Source organism: Strix uralensis, chromosome 2 (assembly GCF_047716275.1).
Source record: "Strix uralensis isolate ZFMK-TIS-50842 chromosome 2, bStrUra1, whole genome shotgun sequence".
In the NCBI taxonomy this organism is placed as follows: Eukaryota; Metazoa; Chordata; class Aves; order Strigiformes; family Strigidae; genus Strix; species Strix uralensis.
In genome coordinates, this window is record NC_133973.1 from 24534995 (window position 1) to 24554578 (window position 19584).

Consider the following 19584-nt stretch of genomic DNA (forward strand, 5'->3'; position numbering starts at 1 on the left):
TTTTTTTCTTCCTTACCTATGATTAAGTTAGGTGACTTTTTTTTTCATTTGCTGTTATTGTGGATTTTCTTTTACAATTTATAAGCCAATAGGCCACTAGTGTTAATTTATAGTAAGCAAGATAAAGTGTCAAAACTGTTTACTTTATTTGGGATACCAATGAGTGAATTCAAGAGTTATAGGAAGACATGCACAGAAAATAAGTTTCTGTAAGATGCCAACTTCCTTGTTTTATTGCTCTAAACATTCACCTTCCATATCACGTTGTGAGAACTTTATTAAAGTCTTCAGTTTTTCTGACTGGAAGTTCATTTTTCAATTGTAATTCACAATATAATTAGATCTGCATGTAATTAATTCTAAAATTAAAAAACACTGAACTTGTCATATATAGTATACATCAAAGAAAATCAAGAAAACAAAAAAAGTTTAAAAAAATTGCTTGGTGTTTTTTTTACTCAATATGTCAATATTAAAGGCAACATAAGGAATATGGTCTATGATTCATTCCATTTTAGCATGTTGAAAACCATGGAAACAAGATCAACTCCTGAATACAGAACAACCATTAGTATTGGATACATCCTCAGGAAGTATGGGCACTGCAGATTCATTGGGTTCAGTGAAGCTGATTGCAAATTACTGTAGCTCAAGACTGATACTGTAAGTCTTCAAAATTTTTTTTCTGTTTGGTAAAATGTGCTTAAAAGGTATTGTTACAACCGTTGTTAATGAGATATTACAAAAAACAGAGAAGAGTAATTCAAAAGATAATCAGAGGAAAAACTAAGTCTGAATTGTTGAGGACCTGGAAAGCTGGTGATTACCTTATCCTTAAATAACCAGTGTTGTCTTGGTGACCAACATCATTCCTTCCAGCTAAATAAGAGATACTTTATGCAACTGAGGAGTCAAGCCCTGTGTAACAAGGGATTTCTCTAGAAGGTATTTCATTTACCTTTTATGCAATTTCACTGTCCTGAAAGAAAATCCAAGCTGTTTACCTTCTGTAGCATAATTAGAATAGTGAAATGGCTGCACATGTGTTTTAAGAATATAAACTGATAGATGAAAATTATATGGCAAAATAAAATTAAATTTATTTTAGCTTTTATGACAGAATACAGGACATAATGATTATATGCACCTTTTGCCTTGAGATTGAAACAACTCTTACAATCAGTAAGGTTATTCATTTTCTCTTACATTTGCTTTGAAATTCTAACTCTAATACAGCTTGAATGGACCTTCATTTTAAATGGAACTCAACTGACTTACACAGCTAGTTGTTATTAATTTTAAGAGATTAAGGACTTGGTATAAACTGAAATATTAATATTTAATTATTCTAATTTTTATTATAAAAGTAGTGATGATCAATTCACGCTTACAAGATAACATTTTCATTTTTATATTCAGTAAAGCTATTACAATGATTTTTTAAAACATGTATTTCATCCTTAGGAAATATTGATCAATCCATGTATTTAAACAGGCAGAAATTCGTCCCTGACAGAGTGATGATTCTCAAAGGCTCCAACAGAGCTGACCACAGTAAACTATTTTTCTATATACTCGATTTTCCTCCAGAGTTTGATAACCTGGTACTTCATATAACTTCACTTTATAAAAAGCATTCCATAATTGTTCTCTGTGCAGGAAATGTCACTTTCCTGTCATTTAGTGCTTTTTGTGTGATTTTGTGTCCTTGGGAACAAGTTTAAGCTATCCAAAAATAAGTGTAAGGTTCCAGAAACTCAAGAGTTGTTTAAATAATCAAAAAGAAGTCCTATAAATAGCATGACTTCTTCAACTGTGAAATTTCTTCTAAAAGCCAATAAGAAGATTATTATCCACTGGTTGATCTTCTAAAATTAATCCGATTTAGTGTGGGGTTTTTTGTTCTTTTGGCTCTAATATTTTTAAACACCAAAGCAGTGAAAAAATACAAGGAGCCAGATTATGTCATCCTTACTCACTCCGCAATCATCTGCAGGCAGTCCCAACAGAATTCAATTAAGCTACATGCGAAGATAGACACTTCCCAGCATGAGTAAGCAGAGAAGCCCTACATGATGATGAAGCAAGGTCACTTTTATTTCCATCTTCAGCCACTATCAAGAGAAGCTATTCAAACATTCTTCCTCCACAGCCCTGAATATGTCTATAGGATAAGTTGTGCTCTTTTTTTTTTTTTTTAAACAAACAATAATATTGTCACTTAGTGAAATTTTTTTAAAAAAGCCTCATATCTGCAAACTACAGATTTTTCTTCAAAAGAAAAATTAAAAAATTACCCTGCTTCTTGCTGATCCACCCCATAGTGTTCCAGCTCTGTTCCTGGAAGCGGCTGCACGGGAGGGGGTGGGAGGGGAACACTAGCCCAGTTTGACCCATTATTTTTCTGGGGCTTGGCAGTATTTTTGTTTTTCTTCTTTTTCCCTCCTTTGCCACCTGGAAATCCAAAAAGAAAAATAAAATGTTAGAGATATAATGTGGGAAGAAAAGCTAGCTATTTATGCTTCTTTGAAAGAATTCTGATTCCAGATGGCATGTCCCAAAAAAGATGTATTTATGTCCCTGCAGAATCAGCATCAATGTGCTAATGCTGTTACAAGGTTATAAATAATAATAGAATGGAACAGAAAAATATTTTGAACAATTGTTGAAAATAAGTTCTTTTTAAAACTCCACACATTTGCACCACAGTAGTACACAACCAAGGAAAGACATGTTTTGCCGTATCAGAAATACATATACTGATTTATTCATGTCTGCTTTATGACATCTTGAATTCACTGTTAGATAAAAACATAATAGACTATAGCAAATGTTAGAATCCAACGTGCTTATAACACTGGTTTGCATAATCTCTTTCTGTGGAAAACACAGAGGTTAAGGACACAATCTAAAAAAATTGTCATTAGATTCAATATCTTTCAGCCAGAATGACAACTGTAAGTTATCAAAACAAAAAGAAACAGGGTTTTGCCGATAGGAATTTACTGTTTCATTTTTTAAAACATCAGGAAGTCACCTGCAATGCTTTAGGACTCTGTGTTTCACAGGATTGAAATATCTTGTGCCACTATGGAGAAGAGGTTCTATTTCTGATGTACAAATCTAACGGAGGAGGCTGGTAGAAATGAAGTGAGCAATGCATTTTGCTTAAGCCCTCTTCTCCTCTATTATTGTCCTTGCACCCACTTCTCCAGTTGAGACACTTCCATTTGCGGGAAAGCAGTCTTACAGAGAAAGCTCTCATCCCACTTGTTTAGCTTCTTTTATTTTGCCCTGACTCCTTTTTCTTGTCAGGAATTCATCAAGAGAAAGAATGGCACAAGAATTTGAATCCCTTGTCTTCTTGGAGACCCATCTATTTATTACATTTTGTTGTGGATTTCAAAGTCTCTGGATTTTTGGGTGGAAGAATGGTTTGTCATATGTTTTTTTCAGTAGGGTACCCAGCTGGCAGACACTCATCCCTTGTCTGTTGCAGAAAGCACAGTCTAATTCATCTTATCCACTGACATCTCTTGCTGATTTATAAGAATCAGCCAAAAAAACCCATGTAAAAAGTTCTCAACGCCAATGAATCAAAAAAGCCACAAGTGACTTGTCAGGCAGGGTGGCACAGTGTGCACTGGCAGGCACCACCACCCTCTTTGCCATGGGCTCTAGCTTTAGGCATCGAGACATTGAGAAGGAGATGCAATTCTAGCAATAGAGACAAGCACGTGTCACGGGACTTTTTGTCTGAGAGACAGTGGCTTTCTTCTTTTAGCTCTGAATATCAGCTGGACCAAAATAGGAACAAATAGAGAGGGAAGAAAAAGGTGATTCTGTGATTCTCTTTTCACCTCCTGTTGCAGCTGCTAGAGACAGGCAACAAGTCCGGCAAGGTTTCTAATCAGCCTGGCTGGCAACACATTGCAAACAAGACTTTGCTTTCCACTACTCAATTCCAGACCAGAGCCCTTCCTTCCATGTCTTGGAGTATTTATAGTAAGTCCAGGCAAGTTCCTGTCATTCACTCTGTGCAAACTGAACTGATATCCCATCTATTAGGATGCAAGACAGGCTCTTCCCCCCTTTTGTAGCCTGGCAGAGAGGGAAGTTTTCTTGAAAAGGGAAAGAACATTTTGATCAACAGAAAAGAAACCCCAGTGATGGTGGCAATGGAGGAACAAATACATGAACTTTCTGGAGGGAAAATTAAGCTTTCAAAGCACAAGTATGGCAGAAAGAGGAGTTAGAAATAGGGTCACAGAACAGTACAAAGGAAGTACATTAATTGTAGACATGAAGGAATTTTTGAAAAGTCAGCAGGAGTAGGAGCCAACAAGAGCTAAGGAAGGAGGGGCTGCTTTGGGAGGAAAGCACATGCATGAGAGAGAGAGAGAAAGAGAGAGAGTGTGTGTGTGTGTGTGTGTGTGTGTGTGTGTGTGTGTTGCAGGGAGGTTTAAAGTAGGAATACTCAGAGGAAAGAAATGCAGAGAACTTCAGCTTAGGAACTCGTTGAGGTGGAGAGGAAGATTTTGGCATTGTAGCACCTTGGTAACCTTAGGAGATGTAAAAAGAGGTTGGATGTGGGGGGTGCTATTATGGAGTCACTTTGATTTGGAGGGGTTTGGAGAGAAAGGTCTAAGACAACAGAACTATTAGAAAGAGTGAAGCAGAGAGCTGAGGAACTGTTCAGATGAAGAAATAAAAGAAAGGAATTCCAAGGTCATTACTGCTAAGGAAAGCAGCCTGCACCATACAGTTGGGCAGGAGATTTCTCCTCTGTCCCCATGGGCAGAATTACTCCACTGTCAGACTAGTGGAACAGACACCTAATACATAATGCCTGATGTGTGCTTGAAAACTGTTGCACCGAAGCCTTGTTTCCCCATAGCAATGTTGCTTGATGTTTCAGTGTCTCCTCACACTGAAATTCAATTATATTGTTTAAATCTCTACATGAATCAGGCCCTGGAAAAAGAATTTGCCAGTCGGGCTGATGATGATCATAGCACTGACATAGGCTGGGAGCTGTGCAAAGTACAGCCACCAAATTTCCCTGCCTCACAAAGCAGTTGAGTTTTTAGCTGTTTTCTATTCCACAGTGAGATAGGATTTCTTACGATATGCGTTTGAGAGAGACAGAAACTTAGTCAGAATAATAAGTAGTACTTAAAGTACTAACCAAGGAAGTGAGAGAACAAGTCCCTGCTCACCCTTATGGGGACTGTCACCCTTATGGGGACAATCAAAGCTGGTCTCTGACTCCAGTGATGCTTTAATTATTGGACTGCTCAAAGGTCTCCCCCAGTTTCTCATGTATTATAGATATAATTAGCCTGTATTAAAGACATAATTAGTGGGCAAGGGAGAGCAAAATACTGACTCCGCAGTCCAATAGTCTGACACTCATCTGAGCACTGGGGCATCCAGGTGTGAGCTGCTTTGATCACAACAGGAGTGCCCTGGCCATAGAAAGACTGGCTAACCTGATGTTTCCATGTGTCGTCAGAAAATTTACTTCAAACTGAGAAACACTACACAAAATATGTTTCACTTGAAATATTTGTTCGAAGTCCAGCTTTTGATCAACTGGCATTTTCCAGTGAAACTTTGTATTTTCTGAGAAAATTTTCAGGCAACTGTAGCTGTCAACACATCTAAAGTGTGATACTGCCCTCTGATAATCAGCACATATGTACCTCAGCATATCAATTTCTGCATTTTCATTCAGCCGGAGGAGCAACCCGATTTCCTAAGCTACTTGCCAATACATCTCACATACAAGGGACAAGAACCTTTCTTGAAGCATTGTATGAACTTAGTTCCCAGATACCTCCCTGTCAATGCCATAATCCTGTTTTTCGATCTCACTCAAATCAGCTAATACTTCCCATGAGAACACAAGACTTTCAAACACATTTGGCTCAGTTATGGGCCAATGATTATAGGTTTCTAATCTCAACATTCAATTTGAATAGTCATTTAAATTGACATAAAGAAGCCTTTTCGAGGGCTGATCTGTTACTGTTACTATTGCTCCAACTTACTGTGGAAATTCAAAAGGCTATGGATATAGTACGAATTTGAAAAACAAGTCTCTTCAGCTCTCTCATAATTTGGTCAAGTGAAATAGCAGACTCTCATTTTAATTGCTGGCTTTTCATTTTTTGTCTTGAAAAAAATATACATAAGTAACAAGTAAGCAAAATTAAAGAAATCAAGAGAAAAGGTGTGTTTAAATATGACACAACCACATGTACTACAATCGTTTTCATCCATGTGTCATGTTTCCGATGTAACAGCAGCACATACATAAAATTTACATTCTGTTTGTATGCAGACTTGGCATAATTTTTGAAACCCCAGCCATCTTGCAGGACCCTACATCTATTTCTGAGCTGCTTCACTGAAAAGCAGCATTTAGAACCAGCTCGTGGGAGTGGGGAAGCTGTTAACAACTCAACAAAAATATTAAACTCCTCATGAATTTCAGTGTGGGGAGACCTATAAACTGAGGATTGATGCAGAAATACATTTGCTCCATGAACTGTGCTGTCAGAGAAAGGATATGACAAGGTAAGGTTTGCAATTGTGCCAACAATCGCTGGTTGGGAGCATTCTCTAATTATCTCCAAACAGGTTTTGCAAAAGGCTTTTTTTTTCAGTAGAGGCCAATGTGATGCTGTTTGCTGATGTTCCAGTGGGCAGGCACCCTCATACCTATCTGCAAAGTGCACCTAGGAGGTTTTCCGCCTCCCTGGCGAGCTGCTCACCATCACCCCTCCGTCCCTCACCCACCCACAGCGGTGGAACCAACCTGAGAGGCTGCCACTCCTTTCGGAGCTGTTGTGGGAGCTGGTGGTGCTGAAATCCTGTGACTGGTTGTGTGGCAATCTATTAGCCAATCCCTCAGCCACGCGGTAGTCAGGGATGTAAAGCAAGGCTAAGGGTTAAAGGGCAAAGGTCACAGTGGCATCGTGTGATTAGTTGACAGCACAAGCACATGCAACACATGCAGTTAGCAAGTCAATGGCAGATGTGGTGGGGCAGCGAGTTTTAATTTTTTTTAATTTTGAATGTATACCTATCCTAGCCTAATGGAAGGCAGATGGATTGGTGATTGGCACAGGACAAAGAGGATTAAAAGAACAGAACAATATATTTTGTGATTGTCTGAGGTTCAGCACACATGCAAGGTATGCAAGCATTAGTTATGGTAAATATAAACAGTGTCTCACATACTAAAAAGTTTTTTCTAATTCATGCATAGATGATACAGTATAAAGCCAAGGGCTCTGGAAAATAAGAGCTGTAATTACCATTGTTGCCTTTGCCTTGGTCTGGGAGAGAGTAACCGAATCCCATCAGGTCATTTTTTTGCTGAATTGAGCTTTTCCACTGAGGATCAGGTAAGTCGACAGCCAGCTCATGGATGCTGTTGGAATGCAGTATCTGGGTGGTGGCATATGGCGTAGCTTGTGTTATTTGGCTGGAACTGTTGTAACTAGTTTTCGTGGTGAAGTCAATGCTGCTGTAAATGGCTCCATCAGAAAGCATAGTAGCAGTTTTATCCCCTTGCCCTGGCACTGGTGGCAGCACATCTGTGGTGAACATAGGGGAATGAAACAAATCATTGATGCACAGGAAGCCTGAAAGTATCAAGGTTTAAGATGAAAAATAAATGTGTCATTTTGCACGTTTGCATTTCAGCTGAGACAGGTCCATGAGCCAATGAAGGGAAGATGATGTACAACCATCGCCAAGCTATCAGCATCTGTGACAGGCCTACCACTTGTCCTTCACGTCTCACTGCCTAAAACCATCTTTTTTTTTTTCCATACCTTCAACTGTGAAAGTGAAGTTTGGAATATTTCTCTACTGAAGAATGTTTTCAATTGTTCACTCTATGTCAGAACCGATGAAACTGTCTGGGCTTCAGGGAAATGATGAAAGGAGTGAATGTACAAATCACAGAGGAAACTTTCCCAGCAAATATGTAGCAAAACTCTTAAATGGATGCCACAGCTCTCAAAGTAGTTTTTTAAGGGCATCACCTTGAGTTCCTTGAAGTTTTATGCATCAGCTTATCTAATTTTCTTTTTGACATTAGCTAGTACATTTCTCCTTTTCAACAAAAGAAAAACCTGACAAAAACAAGTTGTTCCAGATATGTGAAAGAAAATCTGTTATTCTGAAGGGATGTATGTGATCAGTCTCTTAAAACGGCAAAGCAGTGTTGATAATGGAGAACAGCTTGTTCAAATACTCCAGTACGTTTACCTGAAAAACAGTACAGCATATTTAACTAAATATCTGTTGACTTTTCTACATCTTTTGAATTCTATCACACTGCAATTTGTACCTCTAATCAGTTAGATTGGCAATCTCTCTCCTTACTAAACATTGCAGTGACCTTTGGTGGTGGAATACTAGATTTAGAAGCTGAGACTACTGAAGTGTGAAGAATCTAATGATGACTGGCATGATGTCCCAAGGAGAACAGCAGATAACCCTCTTGCTGCTCTCTCAGAGGTCAATATATCAAATGGTACTATTTTTACAATTTATTCAGACTTTGAAAAGTTGAATCCATTCTGGAATTTATTTGTTATTAAAATGCATCATTTATATGACATTTGCTTTACATAGCTGGATAGCAGGTATGGATTTCAACTGTTAGATCATATTTGAAATAATGCATGCTCCTATAGTGAGGATGTTCAGATCCCATTCTCGATATCACAGACATTTTTATATACCTTAAGCCCCAGAGAGAAAAGATTATTTTTGCACCTAGACAAGGGTTTAGGCACAGTTCCAGACTCAGACATAGGTTTTGTGCAACCTCAGGGAATACAGTTGTTCTCTCACTGTCTCAAGACTTTTTCAGCAATGAGATATGATACCATGGCCTCCTCCCACTGTTTTGTTTTTTGTTTGTATTTTTTTTTCCTGGGATGAACATTTAGACCACAGAACTATTTTCTACTGCATTCATGTGTGCGACAGTGAACATTTTAATATGGACCCTAATAACATCTGCAGTCTCAGGGCAACAATGTCATATTAAAAATAAATACGCAATAACAAGTGCTCAGTAGAAAGACTGCAGAAACAGAGATTAAATTTGGGTCTATCACTATGGTCTGTTTTTGCAGACAACAATAACAGGGAAATGGGCACAATCAAGTATTTAAAATGCCTTAATTGTATTAACTTATATCTGCAGATAAATTGTAAGTGAAAAAAAGATTACAATTAATGCAAACTACAGGTCATATTTCAAAATCAAGTTATTTCTATCTATCTGCACATATCCAATGTGCTTTCTAGAGGCAGTACACAATCATAAAAGCATCTATGTGCAAATACAGCATGAGATGTGAGAGACAAATGCAGTCTTATCTTTCTCGCATTTCATCCACAATATGAAGATTTTTCCTTTCCACAACTGGTTTCATCAAAGTATAATAGACTGAAGTTTAGTAAATAAATTCTGTTGTTGATGTATAAAATGAAGTAAGTCCATCTCAACCTGTCTGTGTTGGATTTGCAGACTCACAGAAGTAAAAACTAGCAAAATGCTCATCTCTCAAGTACTCAGACATACATCTATCTTTTAGAGCACATTTCTGGCAACTGAAGAGGTATCATCTCTATACAGTCATTTTAGAATGGAGAACTACACACTTGAAAGTAAAGTTACATAGCTTCCCACCAGCTAAGAATTTTCGGTCATTCTTACTAATAAGCTGAGTTTCTCCGGACATTCTGGGAATTTTCAGTACAACCACAGATTACTTTTTTGACCTCCATGAGATGTATACACTAAACCCCCAAAGAGCTATTAAAGTGCCATTTTACAAAGTAACATAATCACCTAGTAAAAATCAAATGTGACTTTCCCACCAACTTGTCATAGGGAAAAACCCACACTGTACATTTCAGACCAAAGATGAACACACATTTCCCACCGGACACTTTCCCCAAAACTCCAAAATCCAACTTGTTTTCCGAAACAGTGCTGAAATACTTCCTGGGAGAAGCTCTTTCTTGCTGCCTGAGGAGATGCAGTACCATTTTCTGGCCTTACCTGACTCCAAACCTAACCTGTGCTTCCCACGCACAGCCTTGCTCCCAAATGCCTATCTAGGACGTAATTTGGATATCACTCTTAAAGGCAATGTTAGAACTGCCCGCCTCAGTTTCTGAGTTTCCAAAGTGGTTGGTTGCCACCTTTACTGTTTTCAAAATTCTTACAGACCTTTTATACTACCACAGACCTTTTAACCAGTAAAAGAGGCCCAAATTCCATCTACACAGTTAATTAATGGTGAAAGACATCTGACTTCTAACCCATCTTTAGTGCAGAAGCATCCAAACTCAACTGCTGAAACAGACAGGGTTAAGCGGTCCCAAACCAGCCAGAATAAAACTGTGAGCTCAACTGTAAAGATCATGGGTGGAATTAAGCTGCTGAATCTCAAAATATAACTGTTGCATTTCTTGGACAAATTTGGACCTATGCCTCATCCACATTGAAGCCAAAAGCTTTAAAACATGCTTCCAATTTCAGTCGTATAGAGCCAAATGCTAAAACAAAATGGTAATTTTTCTGCATTATCTGAGCTTATGAAAAGATGGAAAAGTACTGAAGGGTTTTATTTTCAAGATATTCACAACAAAGAAGCTGGCAGATATTCAGTTGCCTTCTAAATATTATCAAAAGTTTTGCTTACTTTATAATATTTTTGTAAGACAAGAGCTTTGCAACATTTTTATATGGAAAATAAATATAGAATGTTTTGAAGTCACAGTAGTCAAACCAGAGGCAAGAAGTTTTCCACAGGAACATATAACCAACGTGGGGGATGGTTTTCAGAATCAAATTCTGGTACAGTTCAAAACTAAATTATTTTCACATTTATCAGTTTGATGGTTTTATAGATTTTTTGCATTTTAATGTATTTTTGATATATATAAAGTTGTCTTAATTTTTGTTTACGTATTTATGTCTTAAAAATATTTATATACTCATTTATGTTAGAAGCCCTGTTCTGAACACTACTATGCAGAATTAGCTGTGTTATAATATCACAGAAACCAAGGAAGTAACAGATGGATGTGAATAGTACTACGACTTTTAAAAATTCCAATCATACATCTTGAAATTCCCATTTGACTAAAATGTTTGGAAGAAAATAACCCCTCTGAAGATTCATCACCATAATTATAAATCATTACCTCATCTCCCCAAAGGGCCTCCCTCAATTCAAAATGGAAATAAAACCCTGAAAAATCTAAATAGTTCCCTTTTAGGTATTCTTCTTTTCAATAAGAAGTAAAATTTCTGAAGACCTTTGAGTCCTTCTTCATGGATTATGGTTGAGACTGAGAGCAGTCCCTCAGCAGGGAGGGGATGAGTAAGGTGATAGCAACAACGTTCTTTAGTCCTCCTTCTGCTGAAGGAACATCCTTCTGCATCCCTGAAGTTCTTCTCTGCTCTTATGGACATCCTCTATCTCTGGTTACATTGCCCTGTACAGCAGATTACTCATCTCCACACAAAACAGAATGAGTTTGAGCAACAAATACATTTCTCTTGAGATGATAAGCAGACCCTGTCTCATGACTGTGGGGTAAATTACAAACTAGACCTACATTTTAAAGAAGAGAAGAAACAAAATGAACATATTAAAGTCAATTTTAAATCAAATCTTGAGTCAAACATAGGAAGAACTATAATGATAAAAATATTACACAATGTTTATCATAGATGAATATGATAACAACAGAAGCCTATTGTATACTATATAGTGACTTAATCAAACGAAACCTACCTCCACGACCAAAATTTCCAAGATCATTTGGTCCACTAGTGCTGTTGTTTACCGGCAGACTTGTGGCAGGCCAAGAGTCTGCAAGCCAAGGATAACTGGGGTCACTTGCATTCAACAGACCTGGTCGACTGAAGCAGAATAAGAAAAAAAGATATACATACATATATATATATATGTATTTACAAAATTAAAATATCTGTGAGACAACTGGTGATTGAAGAGACCATATCACTGTTCTAACACCACAGGTAACAAACAGTTTAGAGGACTTTAATTTATTTCAAATTAAAATTGTGTAGCCTTTGATGATTTAAAGACCTTGAGCAGTTAATTAAGGTTATATACAAATCAACTCTGTCAGTAGAAGTGGGACTAGGCATCCGTCGTGATTCTGCCAGAATCTAAATGAACTCCGTTGTCTGTGTGAAACAGGGGTTAGGCAGCACCATCATGGGATCCTACACCAGGGCTGCATGATAAATTACCACCTCAAGGGAGCCATCACTCAAACTGATTGCTCCATATCAGCCATTTCCAGGACTTTGGGCTACTATTTCTTCCTTCCCTTGAATCTCAAATACATGCCTGTCATCTACAGGCTGGTAACTCTTTCTTTGAGCACTCTTGGATGGTTTAGAGGCAAACAGGTTTGAGTAGGATTAATGAAAAGTCCACAGCTATCTTTATGTGCCACTACTGCACGGCTTTTATATCCCTGTAATTCCCAGCTTTGAGAGCAGTATTAAATGATGAGTATGTTGAAAGAGAAGGTATACTCAGGCCATAAGGCACAGTGTCTCTCTCATCCCAGAATAAACAGCCAGAAGTTTAGCAAGGCAGTTGGATTGTTTGTACTTGTATTTAACAGGGAAAACAAAACATTTCCTGCAGACACTTCCCTTCCCTCAAACGAAAACAAAAAACATCCACGGTTCTATAGCTTTTCTAGGTTATTAATGTAGTCATGAAGTTGGAGCAACATCTCCAATCATTGTACGTTATAGACCCCCGCCTGGTACAATCCCTAAGAGAAACATCGGTTTCTATGGAAACGGCAATAAGAAGACCCTGCCGCTTTCTTGCCACATCTACTCACTCTCATTAGGCCTAATCTCTTTTTGCTAAAATATTGATTAAACGGGAGATTGGAAGTTATTACCAGGGCCTAATTACAATCTCCATATTGGCAAAAGGAAAATAGATGAGGATATATGGGCCCGTTATCAGCTTTTATCAATTTCAATTGAGTAGCCAAAGTTGTGGAATCTAGTCCTATCAATCTACAGCCTATTCATCATCTATGAATCATTTATTTCGTGATCGATTAAATGTAATTGTTCACTCACAGCAATTTAGGGGGAGCCAATAAGGAGTCTTAAACAACAGCAACTTCATTTGCTAATGTCTAATTAATGCAATAAACATCCCGGTAACAAATGAACACATTCCTTGTGATATTTACTACTCATTTCTTCCAAGGCATCTGGGAGATATGAAACATCTGGGCTTGATTCCTCCAAAGTGCACAACAGATAGGTCATTAAACCTTGTGGCAAGCCACTTAACTCCTCCTAGCATTGCCAGTCTTCCCAATGATCGGTTATTACCCAAGTGTATTACCTGCAGCATTTTTCATATCACTAATTTTAAAAATAAATACGATGGAAAGTCTTTTATACAAGGAAACATACCTTCCGTTGCTCATTAGTCCTCCATCTCCTCTTTGGAAAGTGACTGTGTTTTGGTTGGAAAAACAAAACAAACAAACGTATACACACACACGCACACACATATAAGACAGGGAAAAATCAATTAGTAATAATTAAAAGTAACAATTCAAACTGTTCAGTGTCCGAGATTGGAGGCCTCTTGGCATCACCACATAACAAAGTACAGAAATGATAAGAAAAGTATCAACACATTAGGCTTACAATTTGTTTAGAATTTCACTGCACATTATTGATTAACATCAATTTGCTCTGTAGCTTGCAAGGCAAACCAGCCACCTGGGCAAAAGGCCTGAATTTACCACAGGCCCCTTCATATGACTTTGCATTGCAAGACTGAGCCATGTGATGAAATTGTTTTCTTGGCATGCTTTTGCTTCAGTACATAATGACATTGCACCAGTGAGTTAATAACATCATGTCGTAATGCAGCAATATAATGTCACCACACAAATATGCCATTTCCCAGGACAAATACAAAGAGGTGGCAGCTCTGTTAGAGCCGAAGGGGTGAAAAAAAGCATACAGCTGCACCGTTTCCATTAGAAGTACAAGAACTAGCACTCACACATAAATGCATACACGCCAGTATCACTGGGAAGAAAAAGGGCTTCCAGTCTTTCCATAGAGGATGCCAAGGACACATTCAGAGGGAGGCAATTGTTTTTATGGTTTCATTCATGGGTGTTTGACAAAAAATAGCCTATCCCTTATCTATCTTATTAACAGGATTACATGTCAGGGCAATACAGGTAAACCCACATTACTGGTGAGATGCTAACTGACAACATTTGATGCTCCTTTTTGAAGCACTGGCAAATATTTTGAATCAAGGCCAACAGACTACTCTGGTTCTCAGTGGCAATACCCCATTATTTATTGTCAGGCATAGATAAGGCAGACTATTAAATTATATCAATGTCTTGGACACCTGCATCCCTTCAGGCCCCTGACAAGATGAGGATTTGAATTTCAGAGAGGAATGGAAGAGTCTGTGGCCAGTGTAATTTAAAATAGGCCTTGGTTTGGAAATACTATTTACCTTTGTAAGAAAGACAGACCTTCCCATCATTAAATTATAGCTCCCGGAGTATTTGCAAGATTTTCCAAATATTAGTCCAAACTACACTAGGCTTTCTATTATAAACCATTCTGATCAGACAGAATTACTACACCAAATAGAAATGCTGTAATCATTAAAAAAATTAGCGACTACATAAATCCACCAGGAAAATATTTCTGAAACCTTATAGAATCCTTGTCACTTTATTAACTCTTAGGATAATTTCATAGTCTACATTCAGCAAAGGGGACAAAACTGGTCACTCTGGAAGCCCTGGGTAGGGTGATTAATTACCCTTCACTGCAGAACAGACTAATATCAATATCAGAAAATCACTGCAGTCATATGTCACATCAAAATGGTTAATAGCTGAATTTTGAAAGGATGTAATCAAACCAATTAACGAAAAGAAAATCAAAATGCAAGTATGGGAAGTATTAAATAAAAGTCACTTTGGAAAACAAGACATGGTAAAACATTGCAGCTAATTAATTTCAGAGTCGATGTTACTTTCATTCACGTTGTTTCTAACATTGTGATTCTGTCATTCTGTCAAATGACTGTATCACTCTTTGTTTAAGAGTGAATAATCTGAAGTGCTGTGGATATCATGTGTGAATATGCAAAGAGATGGCTACTGCCCGGTTATGTTTCAAAGTATGTTGGTGAAAAGTACATTAGATGTTGTTTTCTTTCTCCTCCTCCCCTTCTAATTTAATACTCTGTTTCTCCAACGTCCTACATTTGTTAAAGAAACAAGAAAAAAGGAAAATGAGAAACAGAGGCACATTCAGTAACAACCCTTACAAATAAAGTACAGATTTAAGGGAATTCCAGTAAAACCTATTTTCTGAAAACTTCTTGGGATTAATGCTCTTGTTTAGGCTATTATCTACCAGAAATAATTTTAAAGTAATATTCTCACCACTTGTATAGCACATACAGGTATGTGAGACTTTAACTATGCATCTCATATGGAAAAAAACCCAAACAATACTTGTGGTCTTCAAAATATTTATATCCCCTGTGTCCCTTTATAAAACAAAGCTAAAATGGGGGGGTTAGTAGGAGATTGCAGCAATGTTTGCCAGACACATTTTATTTTCCGTGTAATGAGGTACGGAAAAAACTCCAAGGCATGCTGTGAGAAACATATCAAGAAGACATGCTATCGAAACCTCTTCGCTAGAGCCATAATTGCTGCAGATTGGCTGTGGCATATGAGTTTGTTGAGAAGAGACAGGTATCACAGCATTTACTATTTTTTATTCTATTTGTGTATCCTGCTGGCATTAACTGTTTCCTGTTTTTTTTCCTACATTAAATAATCTTATACCCTCCCAATATAAACACTGGTTTTAGAAGAAAGGTTCAGCTTAGTTTATTAAAAAAAGAACTTGTCTTGCAGTGATATTGTTTTTCCTGGGGAAGACTGTGCCTGGCTTATGTGATGTGTATGGAACTGGGAAGGAATATAGCTTCTTTCGTTTACCCTCCATGCTGTATACCAATGCATGGATGGTTATAATCTTCATGAGAAAATAAACAAGAAAGTATTTTAGTTACTATTCTGTGTGGAAAAGACTCCAGAATATCAACTAAGCTAGCCAAAATTCCTCTGGAAGTGTGCACACATCATCAGGATTTTACAGAAAAAAAATCGTATTCCTGATGTCATCCATAAATGGCCTACCTGAGGCCGGATAGAGAAGGTGCCTTTCTTTTAACATCAATATTGTGAAAAGAAAGACAGCTAACAACAGAAGATATGGTCAGGCTGCAAACACAAGCACTATGTTTATCATTCCTGCTGTACATTTTGTCAGCATTTTTGCCTGCAGTTTGATTTCTGCAATTACAAAACAAGTCTAAATGCCTGAATAGGAGCATACTTAATGCAATGCAGGCTTGTAGATGTCACTGTAAAAATAAAACACACAGACAGCTGGCTTTATTCATCCTGTCTCCACTTCAAAAAGAAGCAGAGCAATTTCAAGGGGCAATGTAAGAGGAGGAAGGGAAGGATGTCCCTATCACTGACCCACCCATCTCCCTTGCTTTTTATCACCAAGGAAGCAAAAAAGCTCTTTCAGCACTCTTTGCATCTGATATATGTTCTTAGAAAGGCTGAAGACCTGCAGGGATGAGATTGGTTTTCAAAAGAAGATAAAAAAATAACCTCTGCATAGAGAGATTTTGAAGGAATTCCCACCAGCTTATACTTCAAGGACTGTAAAAATGCAGAAATATAATCCAAAGTGCATTTTAAATGCATAATATTTAAGGAAATTATATTGTATATATTTGTATGAAGAACAGCATATGTTAAGGAGCTTTTCACACGTTTTTTATTAAGTATACAAGGAGGTACCCAAACCATTTATTAATACTATCTGACAAGGTTAAACTTAATCTTCATGCCTGCTAGAATTGGAAAAATATGAATGTATAGCAAGCTGACATTCTGAGGCAAGAAAGCTTTAGAAAGCTTTAGAAAGCTTTTTGTACGCCTATCTCTAGTAGGCCACATTTTCCTACCACAAATGAAAACTTTAATGCTCCCAGCCAAGTCTCATTCCTTTTTCTGATAAGCTGTTCCTCAAATATGAATGTAGATTAATCCTCTTTTAATAAGCATTAACTCAGAACAGATAATCAGCATATAAAAATTCCATCAAATCTTCTGTCTACCTTTGGATGATTCTGTCAAATAATTTATCCTCATTTAACAGTTTCAAGAGTTGCACATAAAATGTGTAGCATTCCATAATTCTCTATCTATTTTTAATTTGTTTTTGTTTACTCAGTTTCATGAAATCTTTAATCCCAAGGAGGACTAGTCACTAAATAAGCTTACTTATAAGTGAAAATACATATTTACTTTCTTTGCATGACTGATGGTTGAGACACTTCAAAACACCTGAGTATTCAAGTGAGTGGGTACTGGCACAACACGGAGTTTGAGGGCACAGGAAAGATAAGCAGATAAGTGAAATTTCTCTTATTTCTACAAATGGATTCCATGCCTTTTTTGTATAAGTCCTTACAGCAAAATGTGAAAAGAGAATTGCAACTTCCAGTACAAAATCAACAAATTCTGTTCTGTCACTGTAATATGGGAATGAAAAAATTCATCTACTATATGAGAAGTGGTCAGATATCTCTTTTGTGAAATCTATCTTTTCTACATCTATCAAGTAGAAACCCACGGTGCGTGTTTATATCCAGGCAATCTGAGTAAAGGGTAATCATAAAAATACAAAAAACCCAGTGCAGCAGTACTTTAGCTTTTACAGAAACTCACAAAAGTAAGACCAATCCATCCTTTATGTCACAGAACAGATGACTGAAAAGGAGTAGCATTTGTATTTAGTGTCTCTGTGCTAGATTTGCTTTTGCTGATTGTACGTCATGGTCCCAAAAATGTATAGTTCTTGTACAGCTGCAGATGATGACACTACTACTTACCAGTAGTAATCTAACAAACATAGTTGAAAATCATATGTTTTGTAATACTGATATTACTGAGAATCAATGCCTGGTGAGTCATGATGGGGAAAAGGGAAGTGGAGGAATAGTGATGTGCAGAATTGTGGCTCAGAAACTACTGGAGTCAGTTCAACTGAAAATAAGTAAAAAGATTTAGCTATGATTTTCAATGTCACCTTATTTATGAGAATCTGAGCAACTGATCAGAGCTTATGAAAATGTTCACAAAGACAGAAAGCTTAATGAATTTAACTCAATCAGTTATTCTTCTCTGGCACAGACCTTTACCAATTGTGTGACATTTGCTGTTTACTCTTCCCCTACATAGTGTTACAGTGGTTTAGTCACACAGCAGAAATTATAGCTCTTAGGAGCCTAATGACATAATAGAAATAACAAACAGTCCCAGTGAATGACCCATAATCTGAAAATGACCCAAAAGACCATTTTTAGCAAGTAACTATATAACCGCAGAATCCAGACTTTTAAACAACTATTTTTTGTGCTTTAAATTCTACACGTGCAAATACAACTGAAGCAAAACAAAAGAAAAAACATTTATATCAGAAATAACTGATTTTTTTTTTTTTTTCATTTTGTGTCTGAAATACATTCAGTTCTCTTTATTACACAGTCAAATCTGCACGTTGGGCAACTTTCTGAGGGAAGAATTTAAAGCAAATGTCAGAAAGTGTACACCTTCTAAAATCTAAGTATATTAGGACAAATTCATCTTTAGTAAAACTTTATTGACAGCTGTCTCTGATGAGATTCTGAAAGCTACATACCACTGTCTAAATATTTAGATCTGAAACCAAACTGTTTATGAATTATAACTTTGAAGGGAACAACATACAGTTGTGTCATCAAAGCTCCCCACAAGCATAGATATGTTTGTCTAAATGATATTACCAACGGCAAATTCAAATATTAAGAGAACTAATGATGTTTCTTAAGGAACTCTGGGTATAAAGATAAAAAACATGGACTATGTTCTTTCACAAGAACATTTTTTTTCTAAATTAATGATATTTTTGGGGACTTGACTACTAGATGACTTAGGTTCTCAGTGCCTTTCAGAAATTATTATAGGTCAGGAAATAGAACTATGGGCTGTTATAGTTCTATAAAGTCCGTGAGATGTCAAAACTATTTTTAAAAAAAGCAAATTTTTGGCCATGCCTCTGACATACCCTAGCTGCCCAGCACATGTGGATCAAGTACACTGAATCATGCACAGTCACTGTGGCTCCAGCACAAACCTGTGTCATGCCAATGTATGCCACAAAGACAATGGGAAAAACTCACCACAGTTACAGACAGCTGACAGTGGCATAATCATAGAAACCAAATGCAAAGCTGCATTATTTCATTTTGGAAAAAATTCTATGCTGTGTCTCAAAGAAAAGCAAGTAAAGTGTTTAGGGTAGGATGTGTTGTGCCACAACTTACACTAACT

The 19584-nt window shown here is 37.2% G+C and overlaps 1 protein-coding gene across 9 annotated transcripts in view; it reads right to left on the reverse strand.

Annotated features, from left to right (window-relative positions):
* ROBO2 (roundabout guidance receptor 2) overlaps positions 1-19584 on the reverse strand; it is a 474011-nt gene that overhangs the window by 43572 nt on the left and 410855 nt on the right. For 5 of the 9 annotated variants that reach the window (XM_074857940.1, XM_074857911.1, XM_074857919.1 and 2 more), the window contains exons 19-23: positions 13538-13580; positions 11847-11974; positions 7326-7607; positions 6824-6949; positions 2298-2454 (exon numbers count right to left, since the gene is read on the reverse strand). In XM_074857940.1, the coding sequence (XP_074714041.1) occupies positions 2298-2454; positions 6824-6949; positions 7326-7607; positions 11847-11974; positions 13538-13580 (736 nt within the window). The remainder of the gene's footprint in view (positions 1-2297; positions 2455-6823; positions 6950-7325; positions 7608-11846; positions 11975-13537; positions 13581-19584) is intronic. The other 4 variants (XM_074857947.1, XM_074857925.1, XM_074857932.1 and 1 more) reach the window with 1 other exon arrangement.